Source organism: Octopus bimaculoides, chromosome 5 (genome assembly GCF_046866305.1).
Source record: "Octopus bimaculoides isolate indiv1 chromosome 5, ASM4686630v1, whole genome shotgun sequence".
Taxonomy (NCBI): Eukaryota; Metazoa; Mollusca; class Cephalopoda; order Octopoda; family Octopodidae; genus Octopus; species Octopus bimaculoides.
The window spans coordinates 108,421,123-108,437,801 of record NC_142932.1 but is presented as its reverse complement, the minus strand read 5'-3'; the positions used below and the strand labels follow the sequence as shown (position 1 = coordinate 108,437,801).

Below are 16,679 nucleotides of genomic sequence, written 5' to 3'. Positions count from 1 at the left end.
ATTTAAAACATAGCTTTTCACACCTACCTGTGTTCAATATTGTGTATCAACATAGTGATTCTTTTATTTCTAATTTGGTAAATACCATGAAGTCTATGCTTAGTCAAGGAGATCTAATAACATGAAAACTTGTCCAGAGTTGTCTCCCATACCTTATTTTACATCGCATTTTTTGACTAATAAATATCATTGATTGTAGATTCTCCAACAAATCAATTACTGGTACGTTACATATAAAATAATGAGTGACAAGGAATTCTCTGTGCAATTCAGTATTGAACAAAGACTGCACAGGGTATTTTTACTTGAAAACACTGGTTTTTCAAGGTTCTTGCTAATGTTTATATCTTTTGGCAAAAGATATACAAATATGTATGCATATGTCAGTTAATAAGAGTTGTGCTTCCAAAGGCGGCGAGCTGGCAGAATCATTAGCACGCCAGGCGAAATGCTTAGCAGTATTTCGTCTGTTTTTACATTCTGAGTTCAAATTCCGCCGAGGTCGACTTTGCCTTTCATCCTTTCAGGGTCAATAAATTAAGTACCAGTTACACACTGGGGTCGATGTAATTGACTTAATACCTTTGTCTGTCCTTGTTTGTCCCCTCTATGTTTAGCCCCTTGTGGGCAATAATGAAATAAGAGTTGTGCTTCCTTTTGTATTACTTTTTGGTAGAAACCTTAAGAAAACTGAATTTCAACACTAACAATATGCAGGGTAACAATGCATATATTTTAAGGTATATCAGAACATTTTGAAGGTAACAACTGAATTCCATTGTTGTAAAATCTATGTGTAGGTAACGTTCCTTATCTGCTGCCTCTTATTAATTTCACTCCTATCAACTTTTCACTCCTTAAGCAGTGAACTAGCAGAACCATTAGCACACCAGGTGAAATGCTTACTGGTATTTTGTCTATTTTCACATTCTGAGTTCAAATTCTGCCAAAGTTGACTTTGCTTTTCATCCTTTTGGGGTCAATAAAATAAGTACCAGCTGAGCACTGGGGTTAATGTAATTGACTTAACTACTCCTGGGTAAGAGCATAATAAACTCCACCCCTCTGCCAAGCCATGTTGATCCAGTGTGGTAGAGTAGGCTCATCAAACCAGTATGACTCTGGCTCAAATTCACTGCCTCCGTATCAGACTATGATTAGTAGAGAAAATAAGCTGAGGTCTTTGTTCTGCAGTGGACTGAACACAGACAATCCATTCCAAAATGGCAACTTGACTCTTTTTGTTGATTTTACTAAATAACAGTTCAGTCTTCTATTACTACAACAATGACATCTCCATTCAACAACTTGTGAGCCATTTATGAACACCACTAGATTCTATTGTCTCTCCTCCATTTGTTTCTCTTACTGTATTTCATTTCTAAAATCTCTTTTCAAACACTTCCTCTAATCCATTATCCTCAGGACTGCAACCCTATGAAGCTCCTACTCTGCCCATGTTTTGGTGGATGGAAACTGGAAGAAAGCTACCATGTATGTATGTGTATGCGTGTGCTACAAACAATAGGAAAGTGTGGGGCAAACCAATGGGGGAGCTTTTATGTTGTTTCTTGACCTGCTAGATATAGCAGCAAAATTAACAACAAACTAACAAACTACAAATTATACTCTAGAATCTAAAAAAAAAGACATAATGGGTTAGATGATCATAGCTTCTTAACACATGGAAAAAAGATGGAATGGTCATAACAGGAAGGTGGTCAGAAGTCTGTTTGACCTGAACTCAAAACAACGGCATCAATAACATAACAGTAAGCAGGGAAATCACATTTCAATCAATCATTGTAACATCTTTCAAATAAAAGAAAACAAATTCAATTTCAAAATTTTAGCCTTTATTTACATGTTTGTTTCCCTGAAACAAATTTACTGATATTTAAAAAATATATATATCAAACTTAAAGGAGTCAGTGGTTTTATTCTGTAGCCATTGGAGCCTAAATTCAGAGGGTGTGTTGTTGTAACAAAGAATAAATATTTACAAAAGAAAAAACAACAAAAGAACATAAGAAAGCAAAGACCCTCATATTTCCTACATATGTTACCATATTCTTCAGATTGGTAAAAATCAGCATTAAAAAACTGGGAAGAAAGAGCTGTATTTCCTATTTGGTTTAAATAATAATAATGATATTAAAAGCAATTGGTAATAGACGGAATTAAACCCTCCATTATTTTCACCGAAATAGGCCTGAAACTTTTCAGAATGAAGGAGTAAATTAAAAATAAGAATTGCTTTTGTCTAGTTGCTTTCAACAGCAACAATTTATTTTATGAATTGAACAGCTATTTGTTTAGCAAAACTATTCAATAGAAATGTAAGAAAAAGCAGGTTATGGTGATGTGAGGTTAAGAATACACACCTTCAGGAGATTAAGATACCTTTGGTAAAAAAAGAAAAACAAAAGTAGAAATTAAATGGACGACGAGTAACCGAGATTCAGTACCAATTTTCAGTAAGAACCAACTGAAACTCCCAAACTTTTCAGCTGACATAAATGAATAATTACAAAAAATGGATTATCTAAATTAATCATTAACTAATGAATCCTATAACAAAAACTCAACGAGAAACTTTTCCAAAATACAAGAGTGTTCCAAGTATTTTAATTATGAAGTAACAACATAAAAATGTTAATCCAACAGTTCACACACACACACACACACACACACATGCGTGCGGACACAGAGAGAGAGGGAGTGAGAGATAGGGAGGGAGAGAGGGAGGGAGAGAGAGAGAGTGTGTAATGACTATTTACAAGAAAAGGAATAACGAAATCATAAAAACAAAGAGACAAAGGAGTGTTCAAGGAACATCATAAAGACAGGAGAGTCAGTTAACAGCAAAAACAGACGGATAATGTTTCTGCCTGTACAAAGTGCCAAATGGAAGGATTCAACTCCTACAAAAGGAACAAATCAATCAGCTTTTATGAAAATACCATACAATGCAGCCTTGAAACACAAATTAATATCTTACATAACAGCATTGAACTAAGAAGCTTCCAAACAACAATGCAAGTAAGACTCCTGTGCCATTCTAGAGTGCACTATATTGCTGCACCACAGTTTGAAAGTGTCCACAAACAAGCTTCTACATAGTAGCATGACCTGCTAGAAATAGCAACCAAATTTCCCTCAAATCACATCCTATCATCTTACAAAAGAACACATTGGATAATGTGATCTTAGGTTTCAAATACAGGGACAAAAAAAAAAAAAGACAAGATGGTCACAGATAGAATGCCTTTAATTGTAGGTCTATTTCATTAAGGCTGGTTTGGGATAAAAAAACAAACAATTACATTGTTAAAAAAATCCAGAAAAAAAAAGAAAAAAAGAAATCCCATAACTATCACAGCAAAAAATATTTCATACATTTCTTATCTTAAGACTATTTACAAACATCAAAAGCATTGGAAGGAAATCTGATTTGGAGCATAAATAAAACAGAAGAAAATTAAATTATTTAAAGTAGAGAAAGAAAAATGAAAACAAATAGACAAAGGAGTGTTCAAGAGAAAAATAAAAATTGTTAACTAATTCCTTAAAAAAAGAAAACAAAAATAAGAGAATGAATTACAGTAGATATTCTTTCACATGAAAGGATTTCTTTTGAAGTAAAGTGGAAAACCAAATTGGTATCACAGAAACAAAAGTTTAATTTCCCGTGAATGTGTATTGTTAAATGTCCCTGTTCGAAGGCTGACACATTACTGTCTGAACAGACAAAAAGAGGAGCTAAATGAGCAAAATGAAAGCCTCAACAGAATGGGATTTCTATGTGAGCTGTTTGTCTCTTTCTTTATGCAAGGAAGTATTTAAGGAACAACCATATATCACTGTTATAACTATGTATCCTTATCAATATGCATACATAGCAATAGAACAATGATCTGCAAAACGAATTGGTATTGGTGAGAACAGAAAGCCACTGTGTTGTCGAAAACTAAAATTTGCAATAAAATTAATTATAAATATTGCTACTGGCAAAAAAAACTAAATAAATAAATAAAATAAAAACAGCTAAAGAATGTTTAAAACTTAGTTTGGTTCTCTTAACACAAGCCCTTCATACCAATAAAGCTTTTTTTTTTTTTACATAGGAGAAAAAGAAAACTTCTAAATTACACAAAAGCTTATTATCCCAATAAACACAATTTTGATGTTTAATATCAGAGAAATGAGCCTGTGAAGGGAAATTAAAAATCTTAACGTTAATTTCATAATGTTCACTAATGAAGATTTTTGCTCCCATCACTCAGCTAAAAAGAAATTATATATATAAACCTCACATCAAGAGATTTTTCCAATTGCAAAAGAAGAATAAACAAAAGACCTAGTAACATGAAGAAAAGCTGTTCAATTCCCAGAAATTACTGTAATAATATGAAAGGTATTCCGTTTACAGTTTTAGCTCAAACAGTATAAAAGAAGAAATGTATCAACATTTTTAAGTGTTATGTGCAACAAACATCTGATCTTCTTTTGTTACATTCCTAAAATGTAACAACACAAAAACATTTACATACACATACATACGTACATACATACATACATATATATATAGATATATATATATATATATATAAAATCAACATGCTTATTTTTTTTGTCCAGATATCTATGAGTAACTCTGAAATGGCAGTTCATTTGCTGAATAGCTTTACAATATATATATATATTGTACAACTCTGCGTCATCAGTCCAAAAGGAAGCAACTGGCCTGAAGGTATTGCTCAAGTTATATATATATATATATATATATATGAAACCACTCAAACATCTACTTTCATTTCATCACACCTGGTTTTTCTTAATTCTGTCCAGACGCATCTTTAGTTCACTGACATCAGCCACAACTGACATTGGTCGGCTATCAGACTGGGGGACATGAGCATTTATCTGAGGCTGAAAATAGCAAAAAAAAAAAAAACACATCATCAATAAAACAAGATTAGAAAATTATCAGGATATGATTTCAGTACAACAGAAGCTGAGAAGCAACATTGATTGTGAATTGAATAAGTCAAGATGCAATTAACAGAATTAATTTGTGAAAATAAGCATTAGGTATGAAATCTAACCTCTCTACCTAAAAAAAAAAAAAGAAAAAAAGAGAAAATAAAAATAAAAGGAAAATAAAAACACTCCAATTTATTTTCTTAATAAACTATAAGCACTTGAAAGAGAGAGAGAGTGAGGAAGAAACAGCGATAAGAAATGATTTGTGGCTATTGAAAATATGAGATAATAACAAGGTGTCATGAGCATACAACTTTCAAATAGTATATGTATATGTGTGTATATGTGTGTGTGTATATATTGCCAAATACAGAAGAAACACCAAAGAAATCATGTCATGCCTGCAATCAGTTAACTCCCGACTCGTGAAGATATTTGAAACAGTACCGCCTGACTGACCTTCGTGCGGGTGACACGTAAAAGCACCCACTACACTCTCGGAGTGGTTGGCTTTTAGGAAGGGCATCCAGCTGTAGAAACTCTGCCAAATCAGATTGGAGCCTGGTGTTGCCATCCTCAGTCAAATCGTCCAACCCATGCTAGCATGGAAAGCGGACGTTAAACAACGACGACAATACATACAGACATATATATATATATATATATATATATACCGCCTGACTGGCCTTGTAGGGTTTTCGAGCGAGATCGTTGCCAGTGCCCCTGGACTGGCTCTTGTGCAGGTGGCACATAAAAGACACCATTTCGAGCGTGGCCGTTTTCGTGCGGGTGACACGTAAAAGCACCCACTACACTCTCTGAGTGGTTGGCGTTAGGAAGGGCATCCAGCTGTAGAAACTCTGCCAAATTTAGATTGGAGCCTGGTGTTGCCATCCAGTTTCACCAGTCCTAAGTCAAATCGTCCAACCCATGCTAGCATGGAAGGCGGACGTTAAACGATGATGATGATGATGATGATGATGATGAATGAAGTCCTATCAAAAACACTGCCATATTTCCATGTAATTGATAAACTGTTAATACACTGATCTTCATATTTTCAAGACTATTTATTACTGTAAGTAGTATAGAATTAATATGCTATAGTGTTAGCTAATGTTTAAAAAATTCAGCCAAAACACTACAATTGGTTGTCTCTGGGAATGCAAGAAAGTGTTAAAAACAGGTTGAATGTAAGAAGCACAATAAATTCAGATATTTATGTGCAGAGTGTAGACACCTGACATACTGCACGCTTTGTTTCTAATGATGCTTTATTATGGATAGATTTAATAAGCAAGAGAAAGCATAGTTCAAAATGAAGGTGTCAAATATTGCAGTTATGAGGATGAGTAACTATTGAGAAAAGAGCTAATTCAGACTTATTGTTGGAAGACAGAATATGGTTAGAAACTGGTTATGAAAAGCAAGAGCAGGTGAAAAGTTTTGAGAAAGAAAGGTTAGTTGTAGCACAGTCTACAAGGTATGTGTGAAAGGCCTCATGCATTCATTTAGACCCAACATCAAAGACAAACTCACCAAGTCGTCAAAATCCTGAAACACATACAAAATGAAAATCCAGTTGAAAATAAAGAGAAAACAAACAAAAAAAATGAAATCAAATCAAAAGAGAATTACTGTTCATCTGTCATCAAATATCCAGATGAAAATTTTGGGGCAGAAAAATTATCCTTATAAGAAGTACACATTAATTTATAAGGGTTACATTAGAATATTTGAAAACTTAAAACCATTGTTAATGAAATTCTATTTCATGTTCTAAAACTTTAATATTTTTCCCAAAGGTATTAGCAATGTCAGGGAAGTGATATAGATACAACCAATTTCTAAATTGGGTTGCAAACACAACTCACCTGAAAATTATCTCCATTCCCAACTGACAGAAGTAAAAGTATAATCTTGTCATGTTTAACTCTTTTGTTACCAAATCTTTCCAATGACCGAATAGTAACAATGCACCTGCCTATATTTACCTATTCATATTTAAATCTAAACACCAATATAAATTGTTTTTAGCTTGTGATAACATGATTTTATTATGGAAAAACTTGTACATTGAGATCATTACAGCATGATTTCTTTTCTTAGAAGTTTGCCCAAAATCCCTTTTTCCCTATTTCTTTTAATGTCCTGCTTTTTTTTTTTTTTTTAACCATCAAATTTAGTAATATTGACTCTGAACTAGAATGATTTTTTATTAAAGCAGCAAATTAAAAGCCTCTAAGTATAAAGTGCAGTGCTCTTGTTTACACTTCATTTTCTGACAGTGAAAACAAGTAACACAGCAGAAGTAAAAATGATGATTTTCAGAAAGAGAATGGAGCAGAAACATTTTAAATTCTCTTATAATCCCTTTCGAAGGAACTGGACTCAATCATTTTTATCATTCAAAAACTGCTCCCTAATGGCAGTGGTTAATTGCTGTGTGAAATTTAAACAAAGACAAAAAAGGAGGGCAAAATGAACAAAATTATGGTATTTTTCTAGTCATAAATATATAATAATAGGCATTTAAGAAGTTATATAATATAATATTCAATGATGTTTTAACATGACTTTGCATTTCATTAATTTTATCTGTATTTAACTGTAATTAGAGTATTTTTGAGGCACAAATTTCAAAACAGATTTATATAAAGTCATTTTAACAAACTTGTCAGTACAATAAAAAAATAAGTTATGAGTAGCCTAAATTCAAACTTTAGATTTTATTTGAAGCACATTTTAGTTAGCAATATAATACATGAAAGATCTAAAAGTCAATGAAAAAATATGTAATAATTAACATCTATCACCCACATTTGAGGGAAAAAAAGGAGTAAGTTGATTAAATCACCCACTTTTCAAAAATCTACCATCCATCACATTCTAATGATAAAAATTTAGACAATTTCTTTCCCAACGGTGTAATCACAAACAATTACACCAGAATAAACTGTTAACATTCTCCAGCAAAAAATTAAAATGCAACAGTAAAATATAAAATAAGTTATGTCTTCATAACCTTAAAGAAGAACTCGGTTATATTGAGGGCTTAAATTCAGGCAGAAAGATATATCCCAGAGAAGTGTTATGTCACAAATAAACAATGAAGTAACAATTCATTTACCATTTGTTTGGTTTCTTCTTCTAATGCTTGGTTAATAGTGTTACTTGCATCTGAAAGTTTGGGTGAGTCAGTTTTCTCTCCCTAAAAAAAAAGATAAAGGTAATTAGAAGTCACTTGTAATTTTAAGTATTTTTAACAGGAAAGCATTTAAAAAAAAAAAAAAAACTAACTAGAGAAGATCAAATATTTTTTATTAATTCCTATCAGTAAATTAACATATCTACTTGTCTATAAGACACACTATTTTATACTTGATTTTATCTGAAAAAACTGGGATACTACTTGTACAAGAGGAAAAGCTAAAACTATGAAGGGAAAAAAATTTGTACCTTTATCATCATATTTCAAATATATACCAATGTAGTGGTTTTTATATTCCTCACATATTTAAGTAAGCAAGTCCCACATGTCTAATTATTAAATAACTAGTTAATAATTTAGCATATTTTAAAATTTTTCTATAAATGAAAAATATCACAATCTAAAAGTGCATAAGTTGAAGTATTAACCCTTTGAACAGGGGAAATGGATATATCCACTCAAAATTTTATTACTGTTAAGTGCAGAAAGCAGTTTTACCCCAACGATTTTGAAAAACCTCTCCTTATGCTGCAGGAAGTGGACACACCCCAGGGACACTTTTTTTTTTTACAGCCAACAATTTTTCAGATTTTCTTAATTTTTTTTCACATATTTCATCAAATATCTTTTAACAGAGCAAGAATCAAATACTTTTAGTAGTGGATATGAAAACCATACTTACATAACAGAAGCAAAAGAACAATTTCAATTCTATATTTTGATGGATAACTAACACTATTACCAAAATGGCCATAATATTTAATCACAAAGTCAAAGGATTAATAGCTACAATATTTAGGTAAACATGAATTTCAAGTAATTTATACCTCTTCACTTTTATCCAGACCACACATCATTCGTATGCGACGTAATCTCTCTCGATAAACACTAGGATCTATTTCATCATCTGGTGACTGATTGTGTGTATTTGGAATATTTGATGGGTGTGTGTGTGAAGCTGCAATAAAAATAATATTTAATTGTCAGAATATACTTACAAAGAAGAAATACTGTTTTGTTTTACTTTTCTAATTAACACAAGTTGTACAATATGATTAAACTGATTTTAATTCTTGATTGAAAATGTAATTTCAAACAAAACATAACTATTATTAACTCAAATACAACAATGAAAATTAATGAATTAATATACTACGAAGTTTATTTCTAGCATTAAATTTTCATTTGATATTTCAGCCAACAACTCTATAATTAATAATAATCAAGTTAGTCAATTTACACAGCAACAAATAAAAACTGACTTCATATCTTTGATAACTGAACATAAAGTTTATAAATTAAGCTTTCAAAACTGAGCTAGCGATGTAAACTTAACAACAAAAATAACACCACCATCGTCATCCTCATCATTTAACATATGTTTTCCATGCTGGCATCTTCACATATATTTGATGTACCTTGAGGATATACCCAGACAAATCTTCAATACTACCATCTTTTTCTCTCCCCCACTTTTCCAACTTGAGTAGTCATGTGTCTCCCCAACAAGATACCTGTTTCTGTACCTCTACCATAATTTAACCTGGCACAAACCCAACTCAATTCTACTCTCCATCTCAGTTGAAGGATCTTTGTCTTGTAAGTTACTTGGTGACCTCATTGGTGCTGGTGCCACATAAAAAATGCACCCAGGACACTGTAAAGTGGTTGGCAGCAAGTTATAGAAACCATGCCGTAGTACACAGTGGAACCTGAGTCCTCTGGCATGCCAGCATAGAAAACAGACATTAAATTATGATGATGATAAAATGTGCAACTTCAGTAAAATTATTTTACATCCGAGTTACAAAGACCTTCACAGCAGATATATAGTAAGTTACTGTGATTTTTTCAAACTATTCACTCCCCACATTTTTTTTTTTAACATATCACCACCATCATCATCGTTTAACGTCCGCCTTCCATGCTAGCATGGGTTGGACGATTTGACTGAGGACTGGTGAACCAGATGGCTACACCAGAATCCAATCCGATTTGGCAGAGTTTCTACAGCTGGATGCCCCTCTTAACGCCAACCACTCTGAGAGTGTAGTGGGTGCTTTTACGTGCGCGTGCCACCGGCACAAAGGCCAGTCAGGAGGTACTGGCAACGGCCACACTCATATAATTTCAAATATTCGTTTATTCTTTCACTAGTTCCAGTCATTAGAATGTGGCCATGCTAGGATGCCATTTTGAAGGCTTTAGTTGAACAAAACCCCAGTATTTATTTTTAAGCCTGATATTTATTGTGTTGGTCTCTTTTTGCTGAACTGCAAGGTTACAGGAGGTAAACAAACCAACACCAGTTGACCAGCAGTAATGGAAGGACACACACACACACGCATATACACAATGGGCTTCTTTCAATTTCCTACCGAATCCACTCACTTTGGTCAGCTTGGGGATATAGTAGAAGACACCCAAGGTGACATGCAGTGGAACTGAACCCTCAACCATGTGGCTGGGAAAGGAAACTTCTTACCACACAGCCACACCTGTGCCGAAATACCAATATTATGATTTCTAGATTCCTGGTATATTTAAATAAGCTAATTCCAAATTCTAGAAAGATTTTTATATTCAAATAATTTAGTACCTTTTTTCATTCCACGTCGCCGCTCTTGAGCAATTGTTTTCATACCATTATCAATATAAGATTGGAAGAATTCTGAAGACTTTTTTAAATATGGAGATAGATCAGCATCTGGATTCTTTTCCTTGAAATCGTAAAGCTCATTCAATCCCTTATTAGATTAAAAGAAAACAAAAGAAAGATAAATACAAAAGGCAAAAAAGAAAAGTCAATTGCAAATCACAAACAGTCATAAACCAAAGAATAGTAGTAAGAGGGGAAAAGACTGAGAAAATAGAATTGTATAACAGCTCAGATAACATGGATAAAAAGAAAATATAGAAAGCATTGGATAAAGAAGAAGATATATGTTAGGGACTGAGTAGGAAAAAAAAAAAAACAGCAGCATTAAGTATTTCTTATTGCTAGAGAACAGATGGAGTGAAATTAATAATATGATAGAGAAAGTATATCTAGAATGATAGAGTTACACTATATGAGTGTAGCACATACAGTGTTTGAGTTGCACCAGGAGACAGAAGAGTCGCTCTTTTTATTATTACTGAGGCTGAGGAGAAGGTAATCAGTGTTCACAGATGAAGCAGTTTCTTTTAGATTGTAATTGTTGTTCAGCTTCTACTTCTGGAAATTGATACATATCAAGAAAATATGGACAAAATGTCAGCTTCAAAAGGTTTTTCACAAGGAAGGTATAGGGAGGGAAAATACAATAGATGTAATGAGGAGGAAGATTTGGGAAGCACTAGTTCACAGGAATTTTTGTAGTTGCAGTAAAAGTGAGAGAAAGAAGATGCAGCACAATGATAGACAGCTAATAATTGTAGTGTGCTGGTAAGTGGACAGTTGCCAATTTGATGTCACCTTTTTAGGATGTAATTTAGAGTGACTGTAAGTGTAACAGCTGCACCATGCCAGATATATAAGTAGTACTCAAATCTAGACATCTTAAAAGGAATCAACAACTGCTCAGGGATAAACTAATTTATGGTCTTCAGAAAGAACAGAATAGAACTAGTCTTTGATAAACATTTGATTCTTTTAAAGTCACCATCAGCAGAGATCAAAAGGCCTAACACCTATAGAGACAAGTTTTAGATATTTAGTAGAAAGGGCAATATGGTTTTACTTAATATCCACTAATTACTCTATATTTACTGGAACTCATTAATTTACATTATAAATGGATAAATACCTGTACAGTATTTTCTTTTGACCCTATTTTCTTGAAAATTTCAGCAAGCATATCATGAGAATTCTTAGATAATCGTTTATGCTTGATCTAGAAGAAAGAGGAGGAAATTTAGAGCTTACAATAATATATTTAATCAGTAGTTCAAACAGACAAAATCAAATTGTTTTAATAACAAATTTGCCAAATCCTAAATATTTTATGTTCAAAACAACCAACCAAAAAGAAACTTTGAAATGTGTTTAAACAATAAAGAGTATATTCTGTGGCAACACAACCATGTGTGTTTCACTCTACAAATTGAGCAATGAGAGTGAGAATAAGTTTATTTCAATATGTCACTGGAATCAAAATCAAATTTATTTTCAAGAAGGAAAAAAGATGATAATTAGTCAAGGCAGATACTGGTGTCATGCAAATAGCACCTGTAGTGATGCACATTATACATGCGGTTAGTGGTTAGATTGTTCTTCCCAGTGGCACATTGTGCTCTTGAACAAGACACTTTATTTCCTGTTGCTTCAGTCCACTCAGCTGGAAAAAATGAGTAGTATCTGTATTTCAAAGGGTCAGCCTTGTCACATTCTGTATCATGCTGAATCTCCCCCAAGAACTACATTAGGAATATGCATGTCTATGGAGTGCTTAGCCATTTGCAGGTTGTTCTGTTGATCAGATCAACTGGAATCCCCATCATTGTAACCGACAGAATGTCAGTATTATACATGCATTGTATATATAAATATAGCATTTGATCTATTTAAATTCCTAAAAACAAACATTTAAAATAGCACATGTAGAGGAAATTCAAAACTGCTTTGAGTCTAAAACTGAATTAGTCAACAAAATTCCTATAAATCCAACTTAATGATATTTTGAAAAATATATAAGATAGTTACAGAATATAAATACAGAATATAATTTACCTCTTCTCTATGACCATCATGACTTTGACCAACACCACTTTTCAGTATTTTTGATAAATAAGCTTCTAGTTCAGAGTTTTCATCATCCACTAATGTTAGATGGCTGAGAATCTACAAAGGAAATATTCAATATATATATATATTATGTATAATGCTCAGTTAGATCTAAATATCAGCTACAAGTTATGACATGTTTAAATAATCTGTTATATAAAAAAAAAAGAGATATTCTATATAAAAACGAAAAACATTTTAATATGTTTCATAACAAAAGAAAAATAAATGTTCCAAATGAATATCTAAATACCTTGTTCCCTTTCAATTTGGTAAGCGTGTGCAAGATTGTCTTTACTGTACGATAAGGTAAATCAGAACTCCGATCTTTCCAGGAGTTGGCAGGAAAAGCTTTGAAGAAGAGATGTATATCATGAAGGATCTTGTCTGTGTTTAAGTCATTCATTGAGTCAGGGAGCATACGAACCATCCGCCACATACACTGTGATAATAGAAACAAACACCATTAAGATACAGTATACAAACATTGTTAGCATAGAAACATCATTTTTATATAGTATACAAACACTATTAGTATAGAGGTCTTTCATTTTCTTTTCTACTTTTATATTTTTGTACACCAAAGAAATTTTGCATGAAAAGCTTGGTTCCCAACCATGTGGTTTTGGGTTGAGCCCCACTGTACAGTATATAGTCTCCGACTATAACCATGGGCCAACTAAAGCCTTGTAAATAAGTATCTCGAGTAACATAAAGAGATAAAAATTGCATTTGTAATTTCTGTAAGAAATAATTGCAAACAGCAATATAGAAAAGAAATATTATTGAGAATGTGTAAGGTTGAAAAAAAAACCCTTTAGTCTTGCCATAGACATGACAACTCTTCTAGTGCTTGCACCGTGAGAAAATGCACCCGATATACTCTGTAAAGTAGTTTGTGTTAAGAAGGGCATAAACCAAATCTCTGAAAGTAATGGCTCCATACAAGAACTAACCTGGACCATGATGGCCTGTCCAACCCATGCCAGCACAGGAAGTGAATTTAAAATGATAATGATGTTCAAAAGTCTTGTTTCAATTATTTCACATCCAAATGATATAAAGGAGTTATCAAATTAGTGAAACCATCATTTCTACTTTTCTTAAATTTCAGTTTGGAGAAATCTAACCAAACATTATCTTTAAATTATATTTTTTTTAAATTAAGTTTTTAAACTTAATTTAAACATAGAAAATTCAGACAAAAGAATCTACAATAATTAAGAAATAAAATTATCTCTTCTAAATTTTACTTTAACATAAAAGTTTAGTATATTCAATATTCTTTTAGCTGATAAAATGAGAAACCATCAAGGAGAAGTAATTGTTTGAACAAATATGATGAGAATGAGTAATGAGCAGATAATACGAAGAGAAAGAACATGATAGAACTAAAGTCTGCAGAAGATTTTGAAGATTTATTCATTCTTAATAACTGGTCTACATTAGACCCAATGAATCTGATGAAATTTTTCACATACTTTCATGATCATTTCAATGAATTTTGGTGTGCAAGTTTCACTGGAAACACTATCATGGAGCAGGCGAATGGAAGCACTGAAAAGAAAAACAAATTACCATTTAATTTTACAATTTTGAAGTTAAGTTTATAGTTATGTATTAGTGAGCCAGTGCAGAAAGAGACTGGAGTTTAACAATAATAAATTTAGACCATTAAAATAACAATAAGGTTTTCAACCTTTTTTTTTTTTTTTTTTTTTTTTTTTTGAGAAAGAGAGAAGATTTACCTGAGCATATTTGTAAAGTTTGAATTCTCCATTATTCTAATAACAGTAGTGTTGACTGCTCGAACAACTTGTGGCCCTTCTCCAAGGTCCATCAAACGGCTGTCTAGTAACAATGTGATCACACTGTTTGTCAAATCCTTTAGAACATCACGACTAGCTTGTGTTCCAAGTGATTTATTAGAAAATACCTTAAAAAGTAATAGAATTAACAACGTTTAATCAAATAGACAAGCTTAAAGTTATAAGCTGCGTAAAAATTAAAATTCAGTCATTTACAAAAATATGTAAGTCAGCTTTTGAATAAAATTTAACTTTTGAAGACAAAAAATGTTTATATTCTATTATTATTAGAATCACAAGGAATACGGAGACGAATGTAATAAAACCTGCTTGTCACATACCACAGACTATGTACCATCTGCTAAAATTTTCACATATTTGTATTGTATTACTGAACTAGCTTCTACATTCCTCCAACAACTAAGCTAGTAGTTTAGTAGAAAACATCGTGACTAATCTGCACATTGTTTGTCACTCCATTAATAGTCTGTTTAACAGAACCATGTCACAGACATAGTCAATGCTATCAGCACAGGTCAAGTTTGGGCACCTGGCTCTTCCTTGATACATGAAATATGTACACAATCTGTTCCCATATTGTATCAATGAATCTTCAGTGGATTTCGGTCATTGATACAGCTTTAGTTTATAGAAAAAGGATCATAAAATGCTACACTTTTTACCATTTTTACATTTCAAGTTCAAGCATGCCCCACAGTGATTAGAGGGAGACCACATCTAGTAATGTGCACACAAATAATCTAAATACCAGTTGGAAAGGAAAACTATAAGTACACTAGAGATAACGACTCACCCTCAAATTACCATTATCCTAAATATTATATATCAGAGAAATCTTTTTAATATGTTAACCATCACAGCCTTTTACTGGAACTTTCCAGTGATGCCATGCATTTCCAGTCACACTGCAAACTGTTTAATTCATTACTTTTTTGGCATTTTTACACTATTTCATAATTAAACTTTAATATTTAACACTCATGTTATTTAAATATCCTCAACACCATGTCAAAGATACAGAATAAAATATTTTCTCAACTTATGAAATTGTACAGTTGTGTGAAGTTTGTGATGAACCACTGGTAGTACATGTGGTGGTTAATGCTTTAAATCAGGGATCTGCCTTGTCAATTTGTAAGTTTAAGTGGCATTTTTAAATAGAAAACAGACATCACAACAGATGAATTTGAATTTTACTTACTGTCATCATAGTTGCCAACAGAGATCTGTACAGCCTGGTGAGATCATCCTTTGAAACATCCTCACTGCTCATGTGAGCTGAACAAGACATTTTGATTTGCATAGAGATTGCTAACAACAACTGGTCGATACAGCTTGCAAATATTGTTGACTTTTCAGGATCTCGTAAAACTTCATCAAGCTGTTAAATTCAAGATATTAACTAATGTAAAGCAAGGTAAATTACTAGGCATAATTTCTGTTAGAATCAATAACCAAATATCTGAACTGAAATTTAAAGTAACTATATTTTTAGAAAACAACATTTTAAGGACATATGAAAATGAAGGAGCAAGTTGTAACAAAGAAATGATAGAATATAGAATTTTCCACATCATTTTTTACTGCAAAAATCATTGGATGGCTTAAACTATTTAACAAATTTCTTTTTATGTTTCTTTCACTAATAAATAGAAATGGTCCAACTATTAAATAGGATTCATAATTCCAACCCATACTATCATGGAACATGATCATTATCTATCATCCAGCCATAATATTCTACGTGTTTTATGCTCAAAGTGACCAGATCTGGTCTCTCACACCTACCCTGCAATCTCATTTTAAAAATAAACAATCACATCATCAAAATCTTGAAGCTATGAGCTAATGCATGATTAATTCAAAACAATGTGAATAAATAAGCTTT

At 32.4% G+C, this 16,679-nt stretch overlaps 1 protein-coding gene across 4 annotated transcripts in view; it reads right to left on the bottom strand.

The window, feature by feature from the left end:
• Positions 1-4,756: 4,756 nt before the first annotated feature.
• Positions 4,757-16,679, bottom strand: part of LOC106875789 (cytoskeleton-associated protein 5) — a 92,355-nt gene continuing 80,432 nt past the window's right edge. For 3 of the 4 annotated variants that reach the window (XM_089351819.1, XM_089351818.1, XM_089351817.1), the window contains 11 exons: positions 15,993-16,172; positions 14,711-14,898; positions 14,444-14,519; positions 13,216-13,404; positions 12,909-13,019; positions 11,986-12,072; positions 10,797-10,944; positions 9,025-9,155; positions 8,117-8,197; positions 6,526-6,540; positions 4,757-4,932 (listed from right to left, as the gene is read on the bottom strand). In XM_089351819.1, the coding sequence (XP_089207945.1) occupies positions 4,822-4,932; positions 6,526-6,540; positions 8,117-8,197; positions 9,025-9,155; positions 10,797-10,944; positions 11,986-12,072; positions 12,909-13,019; positions 13,216-13,404; positions 14,444-14,519; positions 14,711-14,898; positions 15,993-16,172 (1,317 nt within the window). In that variant the 3' untranslated portion in view covers positions 4,757-4,821. The remainder of the gene's footprint in view (positions 4,933-6,525; positions 6,541-8,116; positions 8,198-9,024; positions 9,156-10,796; positions 10,945-11,985; positions 12,073-12,908; positions 13,020-13,215; positions 13,405-14,443; positions 14,520-14,710; positions 14,899-15,992; positions 16,173-16,679) is intronic. The other variant, XM_089351820.1, reaches the window with a different exon arrangement.